This window comes from Mytilus galloprovincialis, chromosome 10, assembly GCF_965363235.1.
Source record: "Mytilus galloprovincialis chromosome 10, xbMytGall1.hap1.1, whole genome shotgun sequence".
Classification (NCBI taxonomy): domain Eukaryota; kingdom Metazoa; phylum Mollusca; class Bivalvia; order Mytilida; family Mytilidae; genus Mytilus; species Mytilus galloprovincialis.
In genome coordinates this window covers 38,279,801-38,304,078 of record NC_134847.1, presented here as the reverse complement: position 1 = coordinate 38,304,078, position 24,278 = coordinate 38,279,801, and the positions used below count along the sequence as shown (strand labels likewise).

The 24,278-nt window shown below is 33.1% G+C and overlaps 1 protein-coding gene across 2 annotated transcripts; it reads left to right on the top strand.

Moving 5' to 3' along the window:
• The first annotated feature begins 4,754 nt into the window (after positions 1-4,754).
• On the top strand, positions 4,755-23,942 carry LOC143047505 (coiled-coil domain-containing protein 174-like). 2 transcript variants are annotated; one of them, XM_076220560.1, is made up of 11 exons: positions 4,755-4,868; positions 8,229-8,333; positions 10,701-10,801; positions 11,633-11,694; positions 12,596-12,737; positions 13,205-13,306; positions 13,982-14,124; positions 16,048-16,142; positions 16,866-16,998; positions 17,972-18,136; positions 22,913-23,942. In XM_076220560.1, the coding sequence occupies exons 1-11, from the start codon at positions 4,836-4,838 to the stop codon at positions 23,926-23,928; spliced, it is 2,097 nt and encodes a 698-aa protein (XP_076076675.1). In that variant the 5' UTR covers positions 4,755-4,835; the 3' UTR covers positions 23,929-23,942. The 2 variants fall into 2 exon arrangements, with proteins under 2 accessions (XP_076076675.1, XP_076076676.1); XM_076220561.1 differs by having other exon boundaries at positions 4,839-4,943.
• Positions 23,943-24,278: the final 336 nt, after the last annotated feature.

Genomic DNA, 24,278 nt, shown 5'->3' with positions numbered 1-24,278 from the left:
GACATGAAGAGTGGATATCATCAGGTAGAGCTAGAAGAAACCCATAAACAACGGACAGCGTTCACCGTAGGACCCCTTGGATTTTATGAATTCAACAGACTGCCATTCGGACTTGTCAACAGTCCAGCCACTTATCAACGTTTGATGGAAGAAATCCTTGGAGACTTGCACCTGAACATCTGTTTCATCTACCTTGATGACCTGATCATCTTCTCTGATACCTACGAAGAACATCTAGATAGACTACAAAGAGTTCTACAGAGACTACGAGAGAGTGGACTCAAGCTTTCACCAAAGAAGTGCGCATTTTTCCAGGAAAAGGTGAAGTACATTGGTCATATTGTATCGAGAGATGGTATACAACCCGACCCAGCGAAGATAGAGAAAGTTGTCAACTGGCCACCTCCAACATCTGCAGATGAGGTTAGACAGTTCCTGGGATTCATTGGATATTACCGGAAGTTCATCAAAGACTTTTCGAAGATTGCCAGACCACTTACTGATCTTATGCCACCACCTAAGAAGACTAGAAAGCGCAAGACGAAACTACAACCAGCTAATACATCATGGATATGGGGAAAATCACAAGAAGATGCATTTCAACAACTGAAGTCAAAGCTCACATGCCACCCTATCCTTGGATTTCCATCGTACTCCAAGCCCTTTGAACTTCATACAGATGCATCGATGCTTGGACTAGGTGCTGTGTTGTACCAAGAACAGAATAAGAAGAAGATAGTCATTGCATATGCCAGTCGAGGTTTGAGTAAATCCGAGAAGAATTACCCTGTCCACAAACTGGAGTTCTTGGCTTTAAAGTGGGCAGTGACAGAAAAGTTCCATGACTACCTATTTGGAAATACCTTCACTGTAGTAACGGACAACAATCCTCTTACCTATGTCTTGACGTCAGCTAAACTAGATGCTACCGGACACAGATGGATAGCAGCTCTGTCATCTTACAACTTCAACATTGTATACAGACCAGGAAAGGCTAATGCAGATGCCGATGGATTATCTAGACTTCCAGGATTATCTAGATGTACTGAAACCATCCAACCAGAGTCAGTGAAGGCCATCTGTAACCTGCAACATGCTCAACCTCATCACCAGAGCTTATCGATAATTTCAGATGCATCTGTGGATCCATCATTACCATCTCAGAAGTTAGTTGATGTTAAAGCCGAACAACGCAGAGACAGATTCATCAAAGACTGGATATATTGGATAAACGAACATCGCAAACCAGATAAACAACAGCTGAGCTATTCACCACTCAACAACTGGTTCCTTAACAACTATGAGAAGCTGAAGATTATAGACGGAGTGTTGTACAGAGAGATAGAATCTGATGGTGAAACTTCAAGACAACTAGTTCTCCCAGATAACTGCATATCCACAGTTCTCACATCTTTACATGATGATATGGGCCACCAGGGAAGAGACAAGACCTTATCATTGGTACGTGATCGCTTCATCTGGTATGGTATGAACAGAGACATCGAGAACTGGATTACCAACTGCGAAAGATGTATTCGTCGAAAACAGCTTCCGAATGATAGAGCTCCACTTATCAGCATAGAAACAACACAACCTTTAGAACTGGTTTGCATGGATTACTTGAAACTTGAAAGATCAAAAGGTGGATATGAAAACATTTTGGTAATCACAGACCACTTCACCAGATATGCTTTAGCAGTTCCTACAAAGAACCAGACCGCACGAACCACAGCAGATGTGTTTTTCAACAACTTCATTGTACACTATGGATTGCCTAGTCGTATTCATTCAGATCAAGGAGCGAACTTTGAAAGCAAGATCATCAAAGAACTCTGCAACATTACAGGAATGGAAAAGTCCCGAACAACACCTTACCATCCTATGGGTAACGGACTTACAGAGAGATTCAACCGTACCTTGTTGAATATGCTTGGAACTCTACAGACTACGCAGAAGAAAGATTGGAAGTCCCACGTAGCTGGACTTGTACATGCGTACAACTGTACCAAACAGACAACCACTGGATTTTCTCCGTACTTCTTGATGTTTGGTAGACATCCACGTTTGCCTGTGGACATAGCATTTGGAATTGAAGATACTGGTACTAAGGAACCATCTACAAAGTATGCCGAAGCAACGAAGGAGCGTCTGAAGAAAGCATATGAACTTGCATCTCGTTCAGCAAAGACAGCACAAAGTCGACAGAAAGAAGGATACGATAAAAGAGCCCGTGGAGCCATTTTGCAACCTGGAGATCGTGTACTTGTTAAAGTAGTTGCCTTCGAAGGGAAGCATAAGATAGCGGATAAATGGGAAGAGGACACGTACAGGATTGTTAGACAGCCTAACATGGACATACCTGTTTATGTGGTCCAGAAGGAAAATGGAGAAGGACGCAAAAGAACACTGCATAGAAACCTCCTTCTACCAATTGGACATCTGCCCGGTTTGGAAAAGGCTGCAGAGCCTAAGAGAAACCCTGCACCAAGGAAACCGCCTATAAAGACAGTCCTTGAGGAAAAGAAGACGAACTCCGACAGTACCAAAGAGGAAACTGACATAGAATCGGACGAGGAGTCAGAGCAGGGTTATATTATTTATTTGCCAGAGGAAGACGCACAGAGCAACACTAACAGTGATGCTGTACCTGTGGTAGATGGGCAACAAGGAACCGTCAACTTGGCTGGTGACGATCAGTTATTGGTTGATGGTAGTCAAGAGAATGGTTTTGGACAAGACGTTATCCCTCCAGTACAGATATACACTGGTGAACCACCTCTTGGGGCTGATGTGACAACAGGTCAAGAAGCGACTGACCAGATTGACAGAGGTGATACTTCTGACAAACAGGATGAGCAGGATGGCAGTACGCTCCCAGACACATCAGGTGATACCGAGGCAGACACAGATAACACAACGGCTCAAGATAACACACAGCAACAACCAGCAAGGCTCAGACGACGTAGAATACTTCCTACACCACCAAGAGAATTACCATCAAGAACAAGAATTAGAAAACCACCTGCATATTTGAAAGATTATATCACTAAACAAGCTATTGGACAAACAACATCTTGGCTACAGAAAGTAGAATGGTTAAAGTTACAACTGAAAGAAGGAATGTTTAGAGGAATGGAGAATGACATCACACGTACCATCATTGAGATTGTGAGAGAAACATCATAGTAAAATACCAGTTAGAATGCCGAGAACGTCATTTCTTCGTCAGAGGGAGGAGGAGTCGTATGACGTGGAAGTCATTTTTTCCAACACAGGGGAGAATGTGGTAGCCTCTTTATTTTGTTTATATTTTAATTGTAAAATAAAGATGTATAATTATGTTAATATTAAATAAACTTCATAAGATATTGTATCATATAAACTTTTATTACACTGAAATGTTTCCATACATTATTCATGATTACTTGGATTTGATTGGTTAGTTTAAAGTTTTACCGCTCAGTTTTTAGTTTCTTTGTTTTGAGTTAGAAGGACTAATGGAGTCAAAATGGACGGACGTATATGTCCAGTAGTCATTGAAGTGTTTGCGAATAAATAGTTTGGAAGTATATTGAATAGTCAGCATTGTATTGTATTGACAGACTTGACATTTTGACGTGAGTTTTCTTTATCTATTTCTTTATAACTATAACTAATATATTTTCATAGATTGAATGATTTTTGGTATGAAAGGTTATTTTTCTCTATGATCCCGAAAAGTATTATCGCAGCATAAAATGCATATATTATACACTTATTTTATTATATAAAGTACTGGTAGTCATTCGTTAGAGCTATATGTAAATCACTTTAGAAAGTACACACATTCCGATCGATACTTTGAGGTGTATTCGATAAGACTTTGTTATGAGTAGATTTTAAATACCACCGTGTATTATTTGTGTGAATTAGTCCGTACACAATAACATTGTTGATTGATTATAAATAGAAAACATAAACAAAATTGTATTAGATAGCGAACTACGTTTCTGCACATATGTAAAGTATTGTCTGAGTTATGTTTTATTTTATACACAAGGACATTATTTATATTGTATGTTTTATAATAAGGTCTATGTTTAAATACGGTTTCCTTAAATCCGTTATTTAACATTGTAATTTTGGTTTACAGAACTTGTAAGCTGTTATAAAGATATCACTGTGTGATAACCAGTATGTACATTTGAATTGGTTTGTGCCACAACAGTAACTACCTTGCTCCACAAGTTGGTAAGGATTAGTAATATGTTATTAGAATTATAATGTATTTCGTTTAAAAGGTTGAATTAACTATGGAGTATGTTAAGCACATAGTTTTGATAAAGAGTTATTTCCCTTGAGTTTAGTTGCTTTTAATATTTGTTTAATTTATCAATGTTGTTAATCTGAACAACTGAATATTATATGTAAAGACATCAATACTATGATTTGATGATTAAACATAATATTTGATCTCATTATGTTCATAACTTAAATGTATTTTTAAAGTGTAATGTTTTGTATAATACCATTATATGTAATGAAAGAATATTATACTTATTACGTGTATTACTAATTTATTATTTGATCTGTAAAATTAGTATAACTTTATCATTGTTATTACAGGGTGTTTTACGTTACTGATTAATAAATATCCTGAACCCTAGCAAAGCGACTTTAGTTTTCCTTGAGGCCTAAAAGTCAGCTATTACATTCATATTTAGACCGTAATGGTCTTTTACATTTCAAACTTTACTATTGGTAAAAACACGTACCAAAATACCATAGTCTTTGAAAGTCTTTTAGAAAGCTTAATCAAGAAAACAAAATTAAAGCAAAAAATTGACCCCGAAGAAATGGAAAAACAAAAAAATATCAGTTCATCATCTGTACGTAGAAAGACATTTTTAACATATTTACTGTGAATTGGGGTTTAATTAGAGACAGGTGTTACCTGTGAAATGGTATGAAATCCAGAAAAATACACTGATTTTGTTAAATTAGAATTGCATTGCTTACAAATGGCTTACATCCACGTCATTTGGTGGGTAGTTTATATCTAATTGAAATTCATACCACAACTCCGTATTTTAATATGAGACATCAAGGTGTATTAGTTGGGTGTCGAATGTAATTTGAGAGCATGGTTATATTGCACAATCATATTGTCTACCCTAGGATTAGATCTTCGGACTGCTGTGTTTATACAAGGCAGAGCTTTAATCAACTGCTAAAGAAATACTGTCTTAGCTCAACCACTTATGGCTGACTAAGTTTCTCTAGTTAAGGGATGCAATCCTGTCACACCTGTATATAAATATCTATCAGTGTTCTCCCCAGGCCGATATGACGCTTCGGTGCCACAGCGCCTTCATAATATTTTCGTAGATCCCGCAGCGTCTTAATTGGCCGCTGTCCCTTAATACTTGATCCCGCAGCATGTTAATTTTCACATTTTCATTATAAATGTGGGTTAAAATTGTCAAGTTGCTGATCATCGCTGAGAGGTCGGTCAGTGTTACGCAATAACTGATAATTAGTTTTACCTGAGCCACGCTTATCTCAGCCTTATCGGACTATGTTATCATGTAATAGTGTAAATGATCATCAAGAAAATCGGTATTTTCAGAAGAGAATTAAAAAAATAAAAAATTTCAGTGCAGAAATTGAACATGTTGAAGAAATAGATTGCAAATACATTGTACAGTATTTACACGATTACTTGACCATTTAAATAACAAATTTTTTCATTGGTCGAGAAGAAGAATCTATTTATACATGACCAATGAATACATGTATATTGAATACACATGATAAATTTGAATACACATTACTAAAGATATTTACGATGAAAATTATGAATGAGAGTATTTGTAGTTGAAAAAATTAAAATAAACTTTGAATAAAGATAACGAGGAGTGATTTAAATTAATAGAAAATGAAAAAATGTTGATTGCAAGCTCAAATAGTCTCAAACTGTCATGTTTTTAGAAATAAAATGATCATTGAACATCGATCGCGAATCCGTCCGTCGGGAAATATGTGACAATCCAATCAACATGGGTAGAATCGCTGCAGCTTCTGTTTAATGTCATAAGTAAATAATTTCAATGGTCTTAACTTTAACGAATTTGTAAAGTTTCGTTTATATCTACCTGTCAAAGATAGGTTTTAACAATAATACACACGGAAGCGTAATGTCAAACTACGGAAACTGTTCAACTGTTCATTAAAATATTTGAATAAAGACTTTTTTATTTAAAAAGTTGTATACCAAATATCTAAACCATATTCGATTTTAATAATTCTGAATAAACATGTTCTCTGCAAATAACAAAGGGTGACTTTTAAGCAAAAGGCAGATGATGGAAGTAAAAGTTTTGTTTTTCAGACCAATGACTTCTAATGAAAAGGGGAATACGTATACAGCACCGTCAGTATTATAAGCAGATGGAATTGCTTCTCCCAATCCCAACCGAGCTTAAGTTATGGCAAGTGATAACAGCAAGCACCATGTTTCTGGTTTCAGTGACAAGTGGCTCACTGAGTTTTCATGGCTAAGAAATGTTAAAGGGGGTATAAGCAAAAGTTATTATGAGACGGGGTTTTCAACCCTAAAGAGGATAAAGACAATGTTGAGGAACAGATTGTCCAACAAAATAACACTATCTTGAACCAATAACCCTAGAAGGAGCAGAGAGTACAGAGATGAATATTTATATTTTGACTTCTTTAATTGACTTAATATAAATAACTTTTATGTTTAAAATCAATTTATTTCATATATTCTTGTAATTCATTAGTACTCTGCATTTTTAAACACATAACACAATGCATTAAAATTTATATTGCATGTCATGATTTATGACTAATTGCTTAAGATCACAAAAGTTCACTTTAAAAAAAGAGTTACATTGTACGTGCCCTTGAATTTTGCACCTTAAAAAAATCCTGGGGAGAACACTGTCTATTATTCATGAATGTTTACTTGATATTTGAAACCAAGTTGAAAATTAATATGGGGATGATGTCCCCAATAACGGTAGGAAAATCAATAAAAAAATCAAAAAAAAATCGGGAAAAAACAGGACAAATCGCCCTACTGGCAAAACTCCCCACACCAAATCGCCCAACTTTTTCACCAACTCGCCCCACTTTTAAAAGAATCTCCCCAAACTGGTTTACCAACTTGCCCCACTTTTAAAAAAATCGCCCCACTTGTGAAAAGGGTTAAATCCATTTAATTTTTCCCACTCGCCCCACTAATTGAAAAAAAAGGTAAAATCTTCTTCAATATATAATTTTCAAGTCTACCAAGTTCAACTAGCACCATTTAAATGAAAACTAATCTACATGGGTAATCCAATTAAGAGTCGATTGACTCATCACACGAATGTATCAAAATTAAAGTTGTGTGCTCTTTTAAAACTCTCGTGAGCCAGGGGATGTTCCATCTACTGGTGCATGTTTTCTGTGGTATATGCTCGTCCATGAGTGATGTAAGAAGGGTCTTAAATGTTTCCCAACAAGTTTCTATAGATTTATCATCTACAAAGAATACAAAAAAAACCCCGAAATTTATTAAATGATTATTTAATTTTTTTTAAATTAAATAATGTTTTAAACATTCTTAACATGCTTAAAATATAATTGCAAATACATTTTCGTACCCGTGCACTAAAACCAAAGTTTTTGACGGAAATGCATCAAACTCGAAAGTTGTCTATTGTATCATAATCATACAAATGATACAGTTGCAGGATTTCAATTAACAGCAATTTGATTTTATTGCACTTCACTAAGGTTTTCATAGGTATTGAAGTGGGACAGGGACATAACTATACAACAGGATCGATCTTTTTTCATAAGTGGTGCGAGTTGGCACTTATAAATCCATCGTTGTTTATCTATTTGTCATGAGTGGGGCGATATGGCAGACCTTATTTCAGTGGGATTTTAACCCTTTTCATAAGTGGGTTGAGTTTTCAGACCTTATTTCAGTGGGATTTTAACCCTTTTCATAAGTGGGGCATGTTATCCAACCTATTTGCAATGGGATTTTACCCTTTTTCATAAGTGGGGCGAGTTGGTAAACAAGAGTGGGGCAATTTTTTTAGAAAGTTGGGCGAGTTTGTGAAAAAGTGGGGCGATTTGCCAGTGGGGCAATTTGTCATGGATTCGTCTTAGAAGCTGGCTGCTTGTATCTATTTCACTGAGTCAGAATAAAACATAGATTTTTACTTTTCCAGATAATTGACCTTAAAGCTGAACTCTTTAGAAAGCAGGAAGAATTTAAACAACAGAAATTACAGAGCAGCAGTACCAGTTATGTCAAATCTAGACCTGTAGAAAAGGTAAAATGAACTATAGAAAAGGTATAGCTATGTCAAATCTAGACCTATAGAAAAGGTAGAGTTATGTCAAATCTAGACCTATAGAAAAGGTAAAATTATGTCAAATCTTAGAGTCCTAGACCTATAGTGCTAAAAGGTAAAATAGACAAACAGAAAAGGTAAAATTATGTTAATTCTAGACCAAAAGAAAAAGAAAAATTATGTCATATCTAAAGCTTGATTGGGCTTTATTGTCGAGCCTTCGACTTTAGTCGAAAAAGCGAGACTAAGCGATCCTACATTCCGTCGGCGTCGGCGTCGTCGTCGTCGGCGGCGTCCACAAATATTCACTCTGTGGTTAAAGTTTTTGAAAATTTAATAACTTTCTTAAACTATACTGAATTTCTACCAAACTTGGACAGAAGCTTGTTTATGATCATAAGAAAGTATCCAGAAGTAAATTTTGTAAAAATAAAATTCCATTTTTTCCGTATTTTACTTATAAATGGACTTAGTTTTTCTGCGAGGAAACATTACATTCACTCTGTGGTTAAAGTTTTTAAAATTTTAATAACTTTCATAAACTATCCTTGATTTGTACCAAACTTGGACAGAAGCTTGTTTATGATCATAAGATAGTATCAAGAAGAAAATTTTGTAAAAATAAATTTCCACTTTTCTGTATTTTACTTATAAATGGACTTAGTTTTTCTGCGAGGAAACATTACATTCACTCTGTGGTTAAAGTTTTTAAAATTTAAATAACTTTCATAAACTATCCTTGATTTGTACCAAACTTGGACAGAAGCTTGTTTATGATCATAAGATAGTATCTAGAAGAAAATTTTGTAAAAATAAATTTCCACTTTTCTGTATTTTACTTATAAATGGACTTAGTTTTTTTGCCAGAAACAAAACATTCACTCTGTGGTTTAAGTTTTTAAAATTTTTATAATTTTCTAAAACTATCCTGGATCTCTACCAAACTTAGACAAAAGCTTGTTTCTGAACATAAGATATTATACAGAAGTAAATTTTGTAAAAAAAAAATTCATTTTTTCCGTATTTTACTTATAAATGGACTTAGTTTTTCTTCCAGTTAACATTACATACAGTCTGCAGTTAAAGTTTATAAAACATTTATTAGATTCATAAACTATCCTGGATTTTTAACAAACTTGGAAGCTTCTTTCAATCAAAAGACAGTATCGAGAGGGAAATTTTTATTGATGTTTTTCCTCATTTTTGTTGAGTCTGCGATTAACAGCAAAAGTAGGCGAGACACTGGGTTCCGTGGAACCCTTACGAATTTTTAGTGTGATTCAGCTAACATATTATCTTCCAAGACTATTTTTAAAAACTTGGAACTACATCATGTAGTTGTACATGGTCATGATGGTTTAAACTATAGAGGTATTATGAGTGGAGTTGAATATTTCTATGTAAAAAGTTAATTTTATCACATGAGTTTTGGGGATTTATACCATATATCGTTTTTTTTCTCGTGTGTTTAATTTTCACTTTGTTAGCTTTAGCTAAAGAACGTGAAAATTTGACCCGGCATAAATTTCCCTACATATTCCAAGATTTATCAAAATTTTGAAAGTTTTATATATCATACTATTAATTATAGTCTTTTGTTTGTTTCAACGGATCACAAGAATGAGCAAACCTAGTTAAACCTCTGTTCACAATAATTAAATCAGCTCAATATGCCTGTTACACCTTTTGACAACACAACAGGCAGATGCTAATTAGTGATGAGCTGTTGTATTGAGGCCTGTGTCATAATCCAAACAATAGGCATTTAATGTAAAAATATAAAAATAATCACTTTTACAAGGATGTTAATTTGTATATTTGTATTCAATGGTCAAAACTGTCAACTTTTAGCATGCCCCTATGTGCATAAAATTAATTTGCATTCCTTAAAAGTTCTGTGCTCTTGTTTGGGTTACTCATATATATACTTTAACTGTCAGTAAAACAATGTTGTGTTACTTTTATTTATAACAATGCGATACATTTATATTTTCAGGTGTATTTTCTCATTCAGCGAAAATTATACACAGTGAAAATTTAACATGCCCATTTTCATTGATTTTGTCATGAAATCATGAAAAAAAGCAGATTCGAAAAAAACCCCAATATACAGTATATTTTTTTTTTCAAGATAAATAAAATTTATTGCTAAATCGTATTCAGCCGTATAGATGATTATAACCACAAAGTTCACAATTTTACAAATAATAATTAAGAAACTGAACTTTCATAAAATTAATTTTATGGTAGATAAGTTTTTATACCACAATTGAGCATATATCAGTAAAGTCAGAATAAGTACACATAAATAAATCGTTAAATTAGATGCAATTTATGTACATGTAGAAATCAACAGTATGGAGCAAACAAAATGTAGGAGTTTTACAAAGAGCACAGAAAGATTTAGAGAGTAAAGCAGAGGATGAGAATGAATATGAAAAATCAAGGTTTGTTTGTCAGCAATGTTACTTAACCCATGTAAAATAATTATTACGAGATAACTTGCAGCTTATGTTACTCAGCAACCAACAGCAACCACTGAATTACAGACTCCTGACTTGAGACATACATAATGCGTGGGAGTTAAACTAGTTTGAAGGGCTAAGTCACCCCCTCAATTAACCTGAGACAGTGTTGTTACAGCATTTGTACAAAGCAACATAAGAACAAACTATAAAAATCAGTTGGAAAAATGCTGAACTCATCTGATGGATAAAAATAGAAATACATGTAATCAAAACAGGAGTGGACGTGTATGTGGACATGTTATTGAATATCCCAACAAAAATAAAGTCCAGATCTGAGAGTATGTGTAGATGATGACAGCTAGTTTATAGCAAATAGAAATAATATGTAAAGCCTATAAATAGGGTTTTAATTTTGTTGGAATTGAATATAACTGAGGATTACAAAACACTGAATACAAACAGTTGATCATTACCATGATAACTAAGATTACCTAGTCTGCTTCAGATTAATTAGATGCATAGGCGGATCCAGGGGGGCCATGAGAGGCCCTTTCGTGGGAAAAATTTGGTTGATTATATAGGGAATCATTGAAGCATGACTGGAGCCGTGAACCATAAATTTCAAACTTCAGTGCAGTACAACTAGTCTTTGGCTTGTATGTAGACTTTTATTAAACCAAGCAATTTTAGATATTCTCAAAAAAATATTTTTTCCTTAATCCATTAAAGTTTGTTCCAATGAAAGTAATTGAATCCACAGCACTCGATACACAAATATCATACATGTGATTGAACAAATTTAAATTACAGGAAAGCTCTAGAGAAAAAGTCCAAAATATATGAGCAGATATCTAAAGGAAGAGGAATCCCAGGTATTTAATACAGTGAATGATTCTTTTGTTAACATTTGTTTTTAAAAATATCATTCATAATTCATAGCAGCATAGTATTTCCAACAGGACGTAGACAAACGTTACATGCGTTAACATGCAATAATATATAGTCATATAGTCTTTGTATAAGGTCAATACTAAGTAATAAATACATGTTATATGGTTAGCTACTGACCCCTTAGTACCCAAAGAGGGTTAGTAAAATCCATAGGGGTTGAGGCCCAAGGCCTAATTTCCTATGGATTTTTTCCATTTTATACCATCTGTGGTCCGTAATTCCCTAAAACTGAAAAAATATAATTTAATTGGCTAATCAATATTGATTTAAATGTTTATGCCCAAGAAAGAAAATATGCAGAAGTCCTGTAGCAGTTTGTCTATGTTTTGTTATAGGAAAATGAGTGTCACATGGATGTTTTTATGCCCAATTTATTGGCATTATGCTTTCTGGTCTGTGCGTTTGTTCTTTCATCTGTTTGTCTGTCCCACTTCAGGTTAAAGTTTTGGTTAAAGTTTTTGGTCAAGGTAGATTTTGATGAAGTTGAAGTCCAATCAATTTGAAACTTAGTACACATGTTTCCTATGATATGATCTTTCTAATTTTAATGCCAAACTAGAGATTTTCCCCCCATGTTCACGGTCCACTAAACATAGAAAATTTTAGTTCAGTTGGGGCATCTGTGTACTGGGGATACATTCTTGTTCCATGTTGTGTTGAACTTCATACTTTATACAACACCTTTCAAGAAGACAATAAATGTTTGAATATAGTTTGCTGGCATACATCTTATTTTGTACAAGCTAAGCCATTTGACTTTCATCACATGATAATCATATTCTTATGTAATAAGAGAAAGATTTTATTTTTCCTTGTCATTAGAGGAAGATGGGAGCAAAGTATTTCTGGTTGATTTCCAAAAGAAAGTAATTGACAACCTACTGGAAGAAAGGAATAAACAGAAAGAAGTTGAACAGATCTGTGATGCTGACATACCAGTCGCTAAGGATGAAGGAGAAGAATGGTTAGTAAAAATCAATTACTATGGATTCATTTTTTATTTGTTAGATACTAATTTTTGTGGGTTTTGTGGGTAGTCCTTTAAGAAATAAGGATCTGATTTTTATATTTAGCCACAGAACAGCCTGCATTAACCTTTAATTTAAATGATTTATGTTAGACAATATTATAGTAATAAATCAATAAATTGCATTGGCTTTCATAAAAAAGTAAAATAGCAAAACTCAAAGGAAAATTCAAAATGGAAGGTTTTTTATCAAATGGCAAAAGCTCAAAACACAGTACATCAACCATGTCAACACATTGTTCTTATTTTATTTTATTTTTTTATAACTTATAAATATTTGCAATTTATTTTAAAATTATGATCATTGAATCTTGTTCTTTCACCATTGGGCATAACCATTTCCAGCTCGACATCTATAGGTAATACTTTGTCCAGTATATGTTAAGATAAATGTATAATTTCAGGGTAGATTATACTGATTCACTAGGAAGATCTCGAAGATGTATGAAGAAAGACCTGGGTATATTAAAGGAAAGAGATAAAGACATTCAAGGCAAACAAGACAGGTAATGAGAAAAACCCATAACATAAAGTCTGCTACAAAAAAAGACCCCAACATGAAAAATGGCCATACAATAAAACAATTTACCAATCAAGTATGAATTTTGGTGGCAACACTTTTACAATTTTAGAGTTATGCCCATAAAAGGCAAAATTGGTGAATTTTTTGTTCCCATTCTTTAACTTAATTTTGCCTCATTCAAATGTTATGTTACACTTGCTTTTTACTACAAAATATGGATCAAATTAAAATTTTGGTGTCACTTTTACCTTTCTAAATGTTATGCCCTTTACTACATATTTGAAAAATGACTGAATTTTTGGCTTTTCGTTCTCACTTAAGTTTGTCTAAACCAAAGGTTATGAAACTTATACACAGTGCTTATTACTACAAAATACAGTTCAAGTATGATTTTGGGAAGCATCACTTTTAACATTCTTGAGTTATGTCCCTTTATTATGTTCTATGCAAGAGGGGGCATTTTTTATTCCTCATTTATTTTTAATTAATATTAAGTGGTGAGTAAGATATCAATCTACATGAATAACTTTTCATTGAAATGGACTATCCTTCTGTAATTCCGCAGACTAGGACTGAATTTGATTTATAATGTATTTAGATTTCTTCCGTCAATTTAACAATTAATGGCAAATATTATTCTTTTGTAAAAAATTTGAAGGATTGAGGACAAAGAAAAAGATAATGCCTTACCAACCCTGATGTCTGATGATATGAGAAGAGAATTGCTGAGACAGAAATGGGAGAAGGAAGAGTTAGAAGCAATGAATGGACCTATACATTACTCTAATGTCAGATTTGATGGTAAAATATAAAGTGTAATTGAAAAAAAGAAGTATTGGGCATATGGTTGTTATTTTTATATGACCTCAAAAAAATTTTGCCTTCGTATAATGGTATGATGTTGTTGTCTGCGTCGTCGGCTGAAGACACATTTGGTGTCCGGACAATAACTTCAGTTTAAGTTAATGGATCTCTATGAAATTTTTTAAAAAGGTTCAATACCTCAAAAGGAAGGTTTGGATGGATTTTGGGGATGATGGTCCGTACCGTTTTGGAATTAGGGGCCCAAAAAGGGCCCAAAACAAGCATTTTTCTACTTTCAGGATATCAACTTGTGTATAAGCATTTCAATTGCTCTGAAATTGTACCACAATGTTTAATACCACAGGTAGAAGGTTGAGATTTATTTTAAGGGGTTATAGGGCAAACAGTCTAGAAATTAAGGGCCAAAAAGGGGCCAAAAACAAGCATTTTTCTAGTTTCAAGACAATAACTTGTGTGTAACTGTATGGATCTCTCTGACACTGTACCAGTTTTGGGTTAATTTTTCCAAATAAATAGGAATAAGGGACCAAAAAGAAGCAATTTTCTAGTTTACAGACAATAACTTGTGTTTAAGTGTATGGATCTCTCTAAATTTTTACAAGAAGGTTCAATACCACTAAAGGACAGTTGGGATTGATTTTTGGGGTTATGGTCTCAACAGTTTATGAATAAGGGGCCGAAAAGGGGCCCAAAATAATCATGTTTGTAGTTTTCAAACAATAACTTATGTTTAAGTGTATGAATCTCTCTGAAATTAAACCACAAGTGTCCATACCATGAAGGGATGGTTAGTATTGACTTTGGGGGATAATGGCTCAAAATATTTCGGAATTAGGGGCAAAAAAAGGGGGAAAGCTAGGTATTTCTGGTCAATGGACAATTTAAAAGCAGTGTAAGGGAGGTAGTTCTAAAATATTTAACATACAATGTTGGGTATGTTTTTGGATTTACCTCCCTTACACTACTTGTATAATATGTATAAAGAAATGTCAGGCTTTGGACTAATTGCCAAAAAAAGGGGGTGGTAGTTGTTTTCAATTTTTTCTTCAAATTTCTGAAAAGTTAAAATAAGAAATCTTTAATTGCACAATATTGCACAATAGATTTGTAAAATCTTGGCATTTGTTTTGTGTCAGAAACTCATTTATGTCAAAAATTTGATCGCAATCCAAATTCAGAGCTGTATCAAGCTTGAATGATGTGTCAATACTTGCCCCAACTGTTCAGGGTTCGACTTCTGTGCTCGTATAAAGTTGTGCCCTGCGGAGCACCTGGTTTTAATAAGGAAATGGGGAGATGAAAATAATTATATAAATATTTTTTTTTCAGCATAGTGTATTGCTCAATAGCAAAAAAAAAATGTTTAAGTTCATTAGACCACATTCATTCTGTGTCAAAAAACTATGATGTGTCAACTACTTAATCACAATCCAAATTCAGAGCTGCTTAAGCTTGAATGTTGTGTCCATACTTGCCCCAACTGGTCAGGGTTCGACCACTGCCATTGTATAAAGCTGCGCCCTGCGGAGCATCTGGTTTGATAAGTCGAAAATCTATGAATAGTCTGTGAAAGTCCAAAAAAAAACAGAGAAGATAAAGAAAATATAGGATATATGCCTTATATCATCCACTGAATTTTGAATTATTCTATGTTATTGTGGTAAACATTTTAGTCTTTATGATTAAAACATCACGGGACTCATGATTTGCTTGAAAAACAAAACTGAAAATGGTTGACAAGACATTCATACATCTGTTTTATTTTTTCCTACTTTTATGTAGCGTTTACAGCAGTTTATTAGCGTTTGGATCAAGATTAAATATTTTTTTAAGTAATGTGAAGGTAATTAAACTTTAATACTTTAAATGTAATAATATTATAATTTAATTAATTTTTAGAAAAGAGATCTCATGGTGTGGGTTTCTTCGAGTTTGACAAAACTGAAGCAGGACGTCAGGAACAGTTAGATACTTTAAATCAATTAAGAAAACAGGTTTGATATTTACTTTGATAATTAATTTCTATTTCCCCCTTCCCAGTCATTCTTTCATCTTCTCTTCTAAAATCCAAGAGCTTGCCAAGATTTTTTTGCCCCTGCCTTATGGACACATTTCCCATTTATTTTTGTTATGTCAGCCAATATTGATTTCATTTTTGAATCATTAGTGTTTAACTATCTTTATGATTACTTTTGCACTGCTTTTGGTTAGAACTACTTTGAAGTATTACAGCCCTTGGACATAAACATTAAACTTATTCATATGTTTTTTTAGAATTCATCAGATCTTGAGCTGATCTTTTTAAGAACTTAAGGGTCTAGTGATGACATGCAGATCAAGCATTTGTCAAGTTTGGATTTAATCTGGTTTACTGACTTTTTTTGTATAATAAGGGTCCTCATATCTTATATCTCACCCTGACTTTTTTTCATAATAATAAAAAAATTATGAAATTTATCATACACAACTGTTTTATTGTCTATTTAAATGTGATGAACCAGGAAAGAATTAACACAGTAGAAATTAAACTGGCAAACTACTTTATACACAACCTGATATAAAAATAACTGGTTATATGTTTTCGGTAATATATTTGTTTTTAGGTTGACAAAATGATCGAAAAAGGATACAAACACATTTGATTTTATGATTTTCATTTTAGGTCCTTTTTTGGTCCTATGGTAAATTTGTTATCTTCTTTTTCAACTTTCTTGTAGACACAAGATGAAAGATCAAAAAAGGAAAAATTAAAAGAAAAAAGGAAAGCTATGCTAGATGCTAGATTGGCAAAGGTTAAACAAAGAAAGCTCATAAGAGAAGGAGGATCTATAGTGCCAGATGTTCTTCTAAGTATGTAAACATAAAATAACATTCGATTTAATCTTTTACAATGTTTTTTATGTTAACAAAATAATTGACTTAAGGATGTACTTAGGTGAGGTTGGGTGAAAATTAATAAATTAAGAAGTTAGAATTGAGACTATAAGCTGGTAGAGCATCAATTGAGGATAAAAATAAGCTAAAAATATTGATAGGTCATGGACCTCCTTTTGAGATATTTGAGATTTAAAATATGGCAGGAAAAGGCTGACTCAGACTTTTACCTTATATTTGCATTGGTATTATTAGGTCTCAAAACAAAAGAAAGAAAATTATGAATCTTTTAAAATTTTGGTAAAGGACCTTTCATGAGCTATTAAGTCGTATATGAAAAAATAAATGGGTGTTATGGGGCAAAATATTTTACATTGTATTGTATGGAAAAACACCAAGGAGTCCGAACATTTGACACAAATTCCAAAACCTCACCTAAGTACATCCTTAATATGCTATATGAAAAGAGGTTAACGATACCAAAGGAACAACTAAAGACTAAGTTGAAAAAGAATATGACAATACCCTGACAAAAAAGATCAATGATTGAATGTCGAAAGACAGTCTACAAAACACAACACAGAAAACTAAACTTAGCAACACCTTTTAACTATTAACAGCAGAGATTGACAATTTTGATAGTGCATTAAAATTTTATTTGTAAAACTGCTTGTTGACCATGTCCTTAAAATTCTGACCTTCATTTTACATGGAGTTCACCATCCTCTCACTTTGAAGCATTTAATATGTTTCTTTAAAAATGAATTACTGTGGTGACTTATTTGTAAAACATTTTCTTAATACAATGTAAATACAATTAACATGTAGGCTGAAACTATTACATGTACAACAAGTCTAGGCTTTTGAAATTTTCAGCTTAATTCTTCAAATATCTTTACCAAAGTGTTGAATTTTTCAAATAAATTAATTCCATGATTTGGTTTTATAGAGGATGACGAAGACACTGATATTGGTCCAAAGTTAGAAGAAATGGTCCCTGCTCCAAAGTTGGAAGAAATGGTCCCTGTAGGAATCACCAAACCAGAACAACTGACCAGAGATGAAAGTTTGAGGCACAAGCAACCTACGAGAGAATGGGACAAAGGCAAAGAAAGTAAGGAATATTGGAGGAAAAGTCCATAGTGAATAGCTATAGTTTATAATAGACCATTTTCATATATCAGAATTTGACTCCTGAGTTTATATTTTTCTGACAGGTTACCTTTTCTTTATTAGAACATCCTGGTACTCAGTCATGTAAGAGCAACTAAAAGAAGTAAAATCAAGCTGACAACCAGTGCAATTTTTTTGTTTGGGGGGGGGGGGAGATGTCAGTTGGAGAACTTATTTGTTCACTGTCACAAAATTATTGGAAAACAGTTAAATTTTTCACTAAATTGCACAGATTATATGTTTGGTTTTACTTCTTTTGGTCGTTTATCTTGACTTACCGGTAGTACCAGTATATCCTACCACAGTGTAGGTAACATGTCAAAATTATAATATCCAGAGTCAAAAGTCTGCAGTTGTATGAAAATTTTCCATTTTTTATACGACCGCAAAAATTGAAAATTTTTTGGTCGTATATTGGTATGATGTTGGCGTCTGCGTCGTCGTCGTCGTCGTCCGAATACTTTTAGTTTTCGCACTCTAACTTTATTAAAAGTGAATAGAAATCTATGAAATTTTATCACAAGGTTTATGACCACAAAAGGAAGGTTGGGATTGATTTTGGGAGTTTTGGTCCCAACATTTTAGGAAATAGGGCCAAAGAAGGGCCCAAATTAGCATTATTCTTGGTTTTCGCACAATAACTTTAGTGTAAGTAAATAGAAATCAATGAAATTTTGACACAAGGTTTATGACCACAAAGGAAGGTTGAAATTGATTTTGGGAGGTGAGGTCCCAACAGTTTAGGAATTAGGGGCCAAAAAAGGGGCCCAAATAAGCATTATTCTTGGTTTTCACACCATAACTTTAGTATAAGTAAATAGAAATCTATGAAATTTAAACACAAGGTTTATAACCATAAAAAGAAGGTTGGCTTTGATTTTTGGAGTTTTGGTCCCAACAGTTTAGGAATGAGGGGTCCAAAGGGTCCAAAATTGAACTTTGTTTGATTTCATCAAAAATTGAATAATTGGGGTTCTTTGATATGCCGAATCTAACTGTGTATGTAGATTCTTAATTTTTGGTCCTGTTTTCAAATTGGTCTACATTAAGGTCCAAAGGGTCCAAAATTAAACTTAGTTTGATTTTAACAAAAATTGAATCCTTGGGGTTCTTTGATATGCTGAATCTAAAAATGTACTTAGATTTTTGATTATTGGCCCAGTTTTCAAGTTGGTCCAAATCGGGGTCCAAAATTAAACTTTGTTTGATTTCATCAAAAATTGAATAATTGGGGTTCTTTGATATGCCAAATCTAACTGTGTATGTAGATTCTTAATTTTTGGTCCCGTTTTCAAATTGGTCTACATTAAAGTCCAAAGGGTCCAATATTAAACTAAGTTTGATTTTAACAAAAATTTAATTCTTGGGCTTTTTTGATAAGCTGAATCTAAACATGTACTTAGATTTTTGATTATGGGCCCAGTTTTCAAGTTGGTTCAAATCAGGATCCAAAATTATTATATAAAGTATTGTGCAATAGCAAGAAATTTTCAATTTCACAGTATTCAGGAATAGCAAGAAATCTTCAATTGCACAGTATTGTGCAATAGCAAGAAATTTTCAATTCCCACTATTGCGCAATAGCAAGAAATCTTCAATTGCACAGTATTGTGCAATAGCAAATATTTTCAATTGCACAGTATTGCACAATAGCATGAAATATCTAATTGCACAATATTGTGCAATAGCAAGAAATTTTCAATTGGAGTTATCTTTCTTTGTCCAGAATAGTAGTTGAATCAACTTAAATCATTGTTTTATACAATATACAATGTAATTCACTTTTACTACCAACTGATAAATTAAAACAATCTTTACCATTCAGTGATAACAAGCACTTTATTTTACATTTTAATATTTTATGATGTATTTAAATGAGTAGTTATTGTTGCAAACTCCATTAGAGATTTGAATTGAGAACAGTTTTAGAAAAAGGGAAAGGGGGATGTGAAAAAAAAATGGGGGGGGGGGGGTTAAATTTTTCTTATTTCAGATTTCATAAATAAAAAGAAAATTTCTTCAAACAATTTTTCAACAGCATAGTGAATTGCTCAAAGGCAAAACTTGGTGCTCCGCAGGGCGCAGCTTTATACGACCGCAGAGGTCGATCCCTGAACAGTTGGGGCAGGTATGGACAAAACATTTAAGCGTGATACAGCTCTGAATTTGGATTGTGATCAAATTTTTGACATTATATGGGTTTTTTTACACAAAACAAATGTCAAGATTTTACAAATCAATTAAAGATTTCTTCTTCAAACTTATTTAAATCTAAAATTAAATAGTTGACACAGCATAGGTTTCTGACACAGAATGAATGTGGTCTAATGAACTTAAAATTTTTTTTGCCTTTGAGCAATTCATTATGCTGTTGAATATTAATCCTGTCAAAAAAATGTTTGAAGAAATTTTCTTTTTATTTATGAAATCTGAAATGAGAACAAGTATGGACACAACTTTTAAGTTTGATACAGCTATAAATGTGGATTGTGATTAAATAGTTGACACAACATAGGTTTATGTCACATTATGAATTTGGTTTAAGAAATGAAAATTAGAATTTAAAGTTTTTAAATTTAATATTAAACTATTATGGTTCAATATCCAAAATATAAATAGTCATGTCTGGCAAATGTCCAACATACATTATCTAAAAACATTTTAGATAAGATAAGGAAAAAAAGCTTCATCAGCAACATTTTATATTGGCAAATTTCCAATGAAGTTATTTACATAAAGTTATTGGCAAATAAAAATAGAAAATGACATCATAGTCATGTCTGGCAAATTTCCAACATATATAATCAACTACTATTCTATACAAAGAAAGATAACTCCAATTGAAAATTAATTGCTATTGCACAATATTGTGCAATTAGATATTTCTTGCTATTGTGCAATACTGTGCAATTGAAAATTTTTTGCTATTGCACAATACTTGATATGGAATCCTGATTTGGACCAACTTGAAAACTGGGCCCATAATCAAAAATCAAAGTACATGTTTAGATAACGCATATCAAATAAGCCCAAGAATTTAATTTTTGTTAAAATCAAACTTAGTTTAATTTTGGACCCTTTGGACCTTAATGTAGACCAATTTGAAAACTGGGCCAAAAATTAAGAATCTACATACACAGTTAGATTTGGCATATCAAAGAACCCATTTATTCAATTTTTGATGAAATCAAACAAAGTTTAATTTTGGACCCCCATTTGGACCAACTTGAAAACTAGGCCAAAAATTAAAAATCGAAGTACATTTTTAAATTCAGCATATCAAAGAACCCCAAGGATTCAATTTTTGTTAAAATCAAACTAAGTTTAATTTTGGACCCTTTGGACCTTAATGTAGACCAATTTGAAAACGGGACCAAAAATTAAGAATCTACATACATTGTTAGATTCGGCATATCAAAGAACCCCACTTATTCAATTTTTGATGAAATCACACAAAGTTCAATTTTGGACCCTTTGTGCCCCTTATTCCTAAACTGTTGGGACCAAAACTCCCAAAATCAAACCCAACCTTCCTTTTATGGTCATAAACCTTGTGTTTAAATTTCATAGATTTCTATTCACTTAAACTAAAGTTATAGTGCGAAAACCAAGAAAATGCTTATTTGGGCCCTTTTTTGGCCCTTAATTCCTAAACTGTTGGAACCAAAACTCCCAAAATCAATCCCAACCGTCCTTTTGTGGTCATAAACCTTGTGTCAAAATTTCATAGATTTCTATTCACTTAAACTAAAGTTATAGTGCGAAAACCAAGAAAATGCTTATTTGGGCCCTTTTTGGCCCCTAATTCCTAAAATGTTGGGACCAAAACTCCCAAAATCAATCCCAACCTTCCTTTTGTGGTCATAAACCTTGTGTTAAAATTTCATTGATTTCTATTCACTTTTACTAAAGTTAGAGTGCGAAAACTAAAAGTATTCGGACGACGACAACGACGACGACGAAGACGCAGGACGACGACGCCAACGTGATAGCAATATACGACCAAAAAATTAAAATTTTTGCGGTCGTATAAAAAAGATTTTAAGTTCATTAGACCACATTCATTCTGTGTCAGAAACCTATGCTGTGTCAACTATTTAATCACAATCCAAATTTAGATCTGAATCCAGCTTGAATGTTGTGTCCATACTTGCCCCAACCGTTCAGGGTTCAACCTCTGCGGTCGTATAAAGCTGTGCCCTGGGGAGCATCTGGTTAATGGTTTGAAGGTTTAGAATTCTATACTAAAATATAGCCAGATTTATGGTGCTTGGGATCAAAATAATTGAAAATGCAAATAAAGCTGATAAAACCAAAAGGAACAAAAGTATAGTCAAACCTGGTCCAGGAATCAGACTATGCATGAGAGAGATACTGTGGAATCATTATTCTCTAGTTAACACTCTAGATTTTTGTTTTTTATAGATTATTCCAAACTTTAGATGTTCAATGAAAAACTAACATAAATAGCCTGTATACAGAATCTACCAAAACTACCAATTAAGTACAAATGTATTAGGATAAATATAATTTTTCCTTCACCTACAATAAAATAAATTAATCCACACATCTTATTTTAAAATAATTTCATTTAGTGCTCTGAAATTATTATGCACTTTTCTTCATTTGAGATAAAAATATTGTTTTACTGATATAATGATAAACTCTGTAGTGTTTTAATTTACACTAAACCTTCGATTTATTTCTCTTTTTGTAGAACTATTTCCACCAACAAGTGAGGAGAAATACTTTGAGGACAGGAGACAAGAAAGAAATCAAGACTTTGCCCCTCCAATGTCTTTATATGCAGATGATAAGAATAAATCTGGTTTTCAAAACAAAAAACAAACAGTACACACTAGCCAAACAACTGAAACTTCTAAATTTGTAATACTAAAGAGGGATCCATTAACATCAAATAAGAAAAAAGAAAGAATCCACCCTGATACATCTTTAGGCATAGATAACTTATCAAGCATTCCTCTACCTTCTGATGTTAAAGGTGTTGGTTCCCATGAATCCGTGAATGATACAATAGATTTCAATGTTCCATTATTTGACGTCTCAGTGCCGCCACCAAATATAGTCACATTACAAAATAATCAACAGAACTATAGTCAACCAAATTATCAATATCCTGAATTTCCATTTCAACCTCCAGCAAATGTTAATTACCAAACTCCTGTTTCATCTGAACAATCACATGCTTATGTAGGACATGATGTAAGCAATGATACCAGTCAGCCAAATTATCAGAATCCAGAAATTTCGTTTCAACCTCCGCTAAATGTAAATTATAATACTTCTGTTTCTAATGAACAATCACTTGCTTATGTCGGACAGAATGTAAGCAATGTTACCAAAGATTATACACAGCAGTTTTCAAATTCTGGAAATCAGCAAGTTACGGAAAATTTTAGTCAGCATCCTGACAATTTGAACAATTATAGCTCTGATCAAGTGAATTTAACATCCTCAGCTGGTTATTCAAATGAAATTGCAAGTGTACAGGCAACATCCTTTACACCCGTGTCACAACCACCCAAACCTAAGCTGAACATTATTGATCCACGCTATATTCAGAATAAGGATGTACTATCACAGAACCCTGGAAATTTGTCAATTCAACAAGATAGTAAATCATGTTTGCAGAATTCTAATGACACAGACTCTCAAGCTAGTCTAGAACAGGAATCAAACTCATATTCTGGGAAACCTGTTGCTTATGAATAAATTATTTATCATTATTTGTAATTTTGTAGTTTTGGTTTATAGCCAGATGCTGTTGTCACAGAAAGTAATTAAAATTCTGTAGCTATAACGAGAAGGTATGATACAGTCTCCCTTTTGTAAACCCTTAATTTGATAATCTAACACAACAATTGACATGTAACACATGTAACATAAACTAAGGAATGAACTACCCAAAAATGTGTGTTATTATAAAGATAATGCTCATTAGTCATGTATGTGATATTTTGCTTCCAAGTTTTAAGTAAACCGGTAGTTGAAAATGCTGTACACTAGTATATTGCAAAACATGTTCATGTGAAACCTTATTACACATTTCTGGAAGCTCTGAT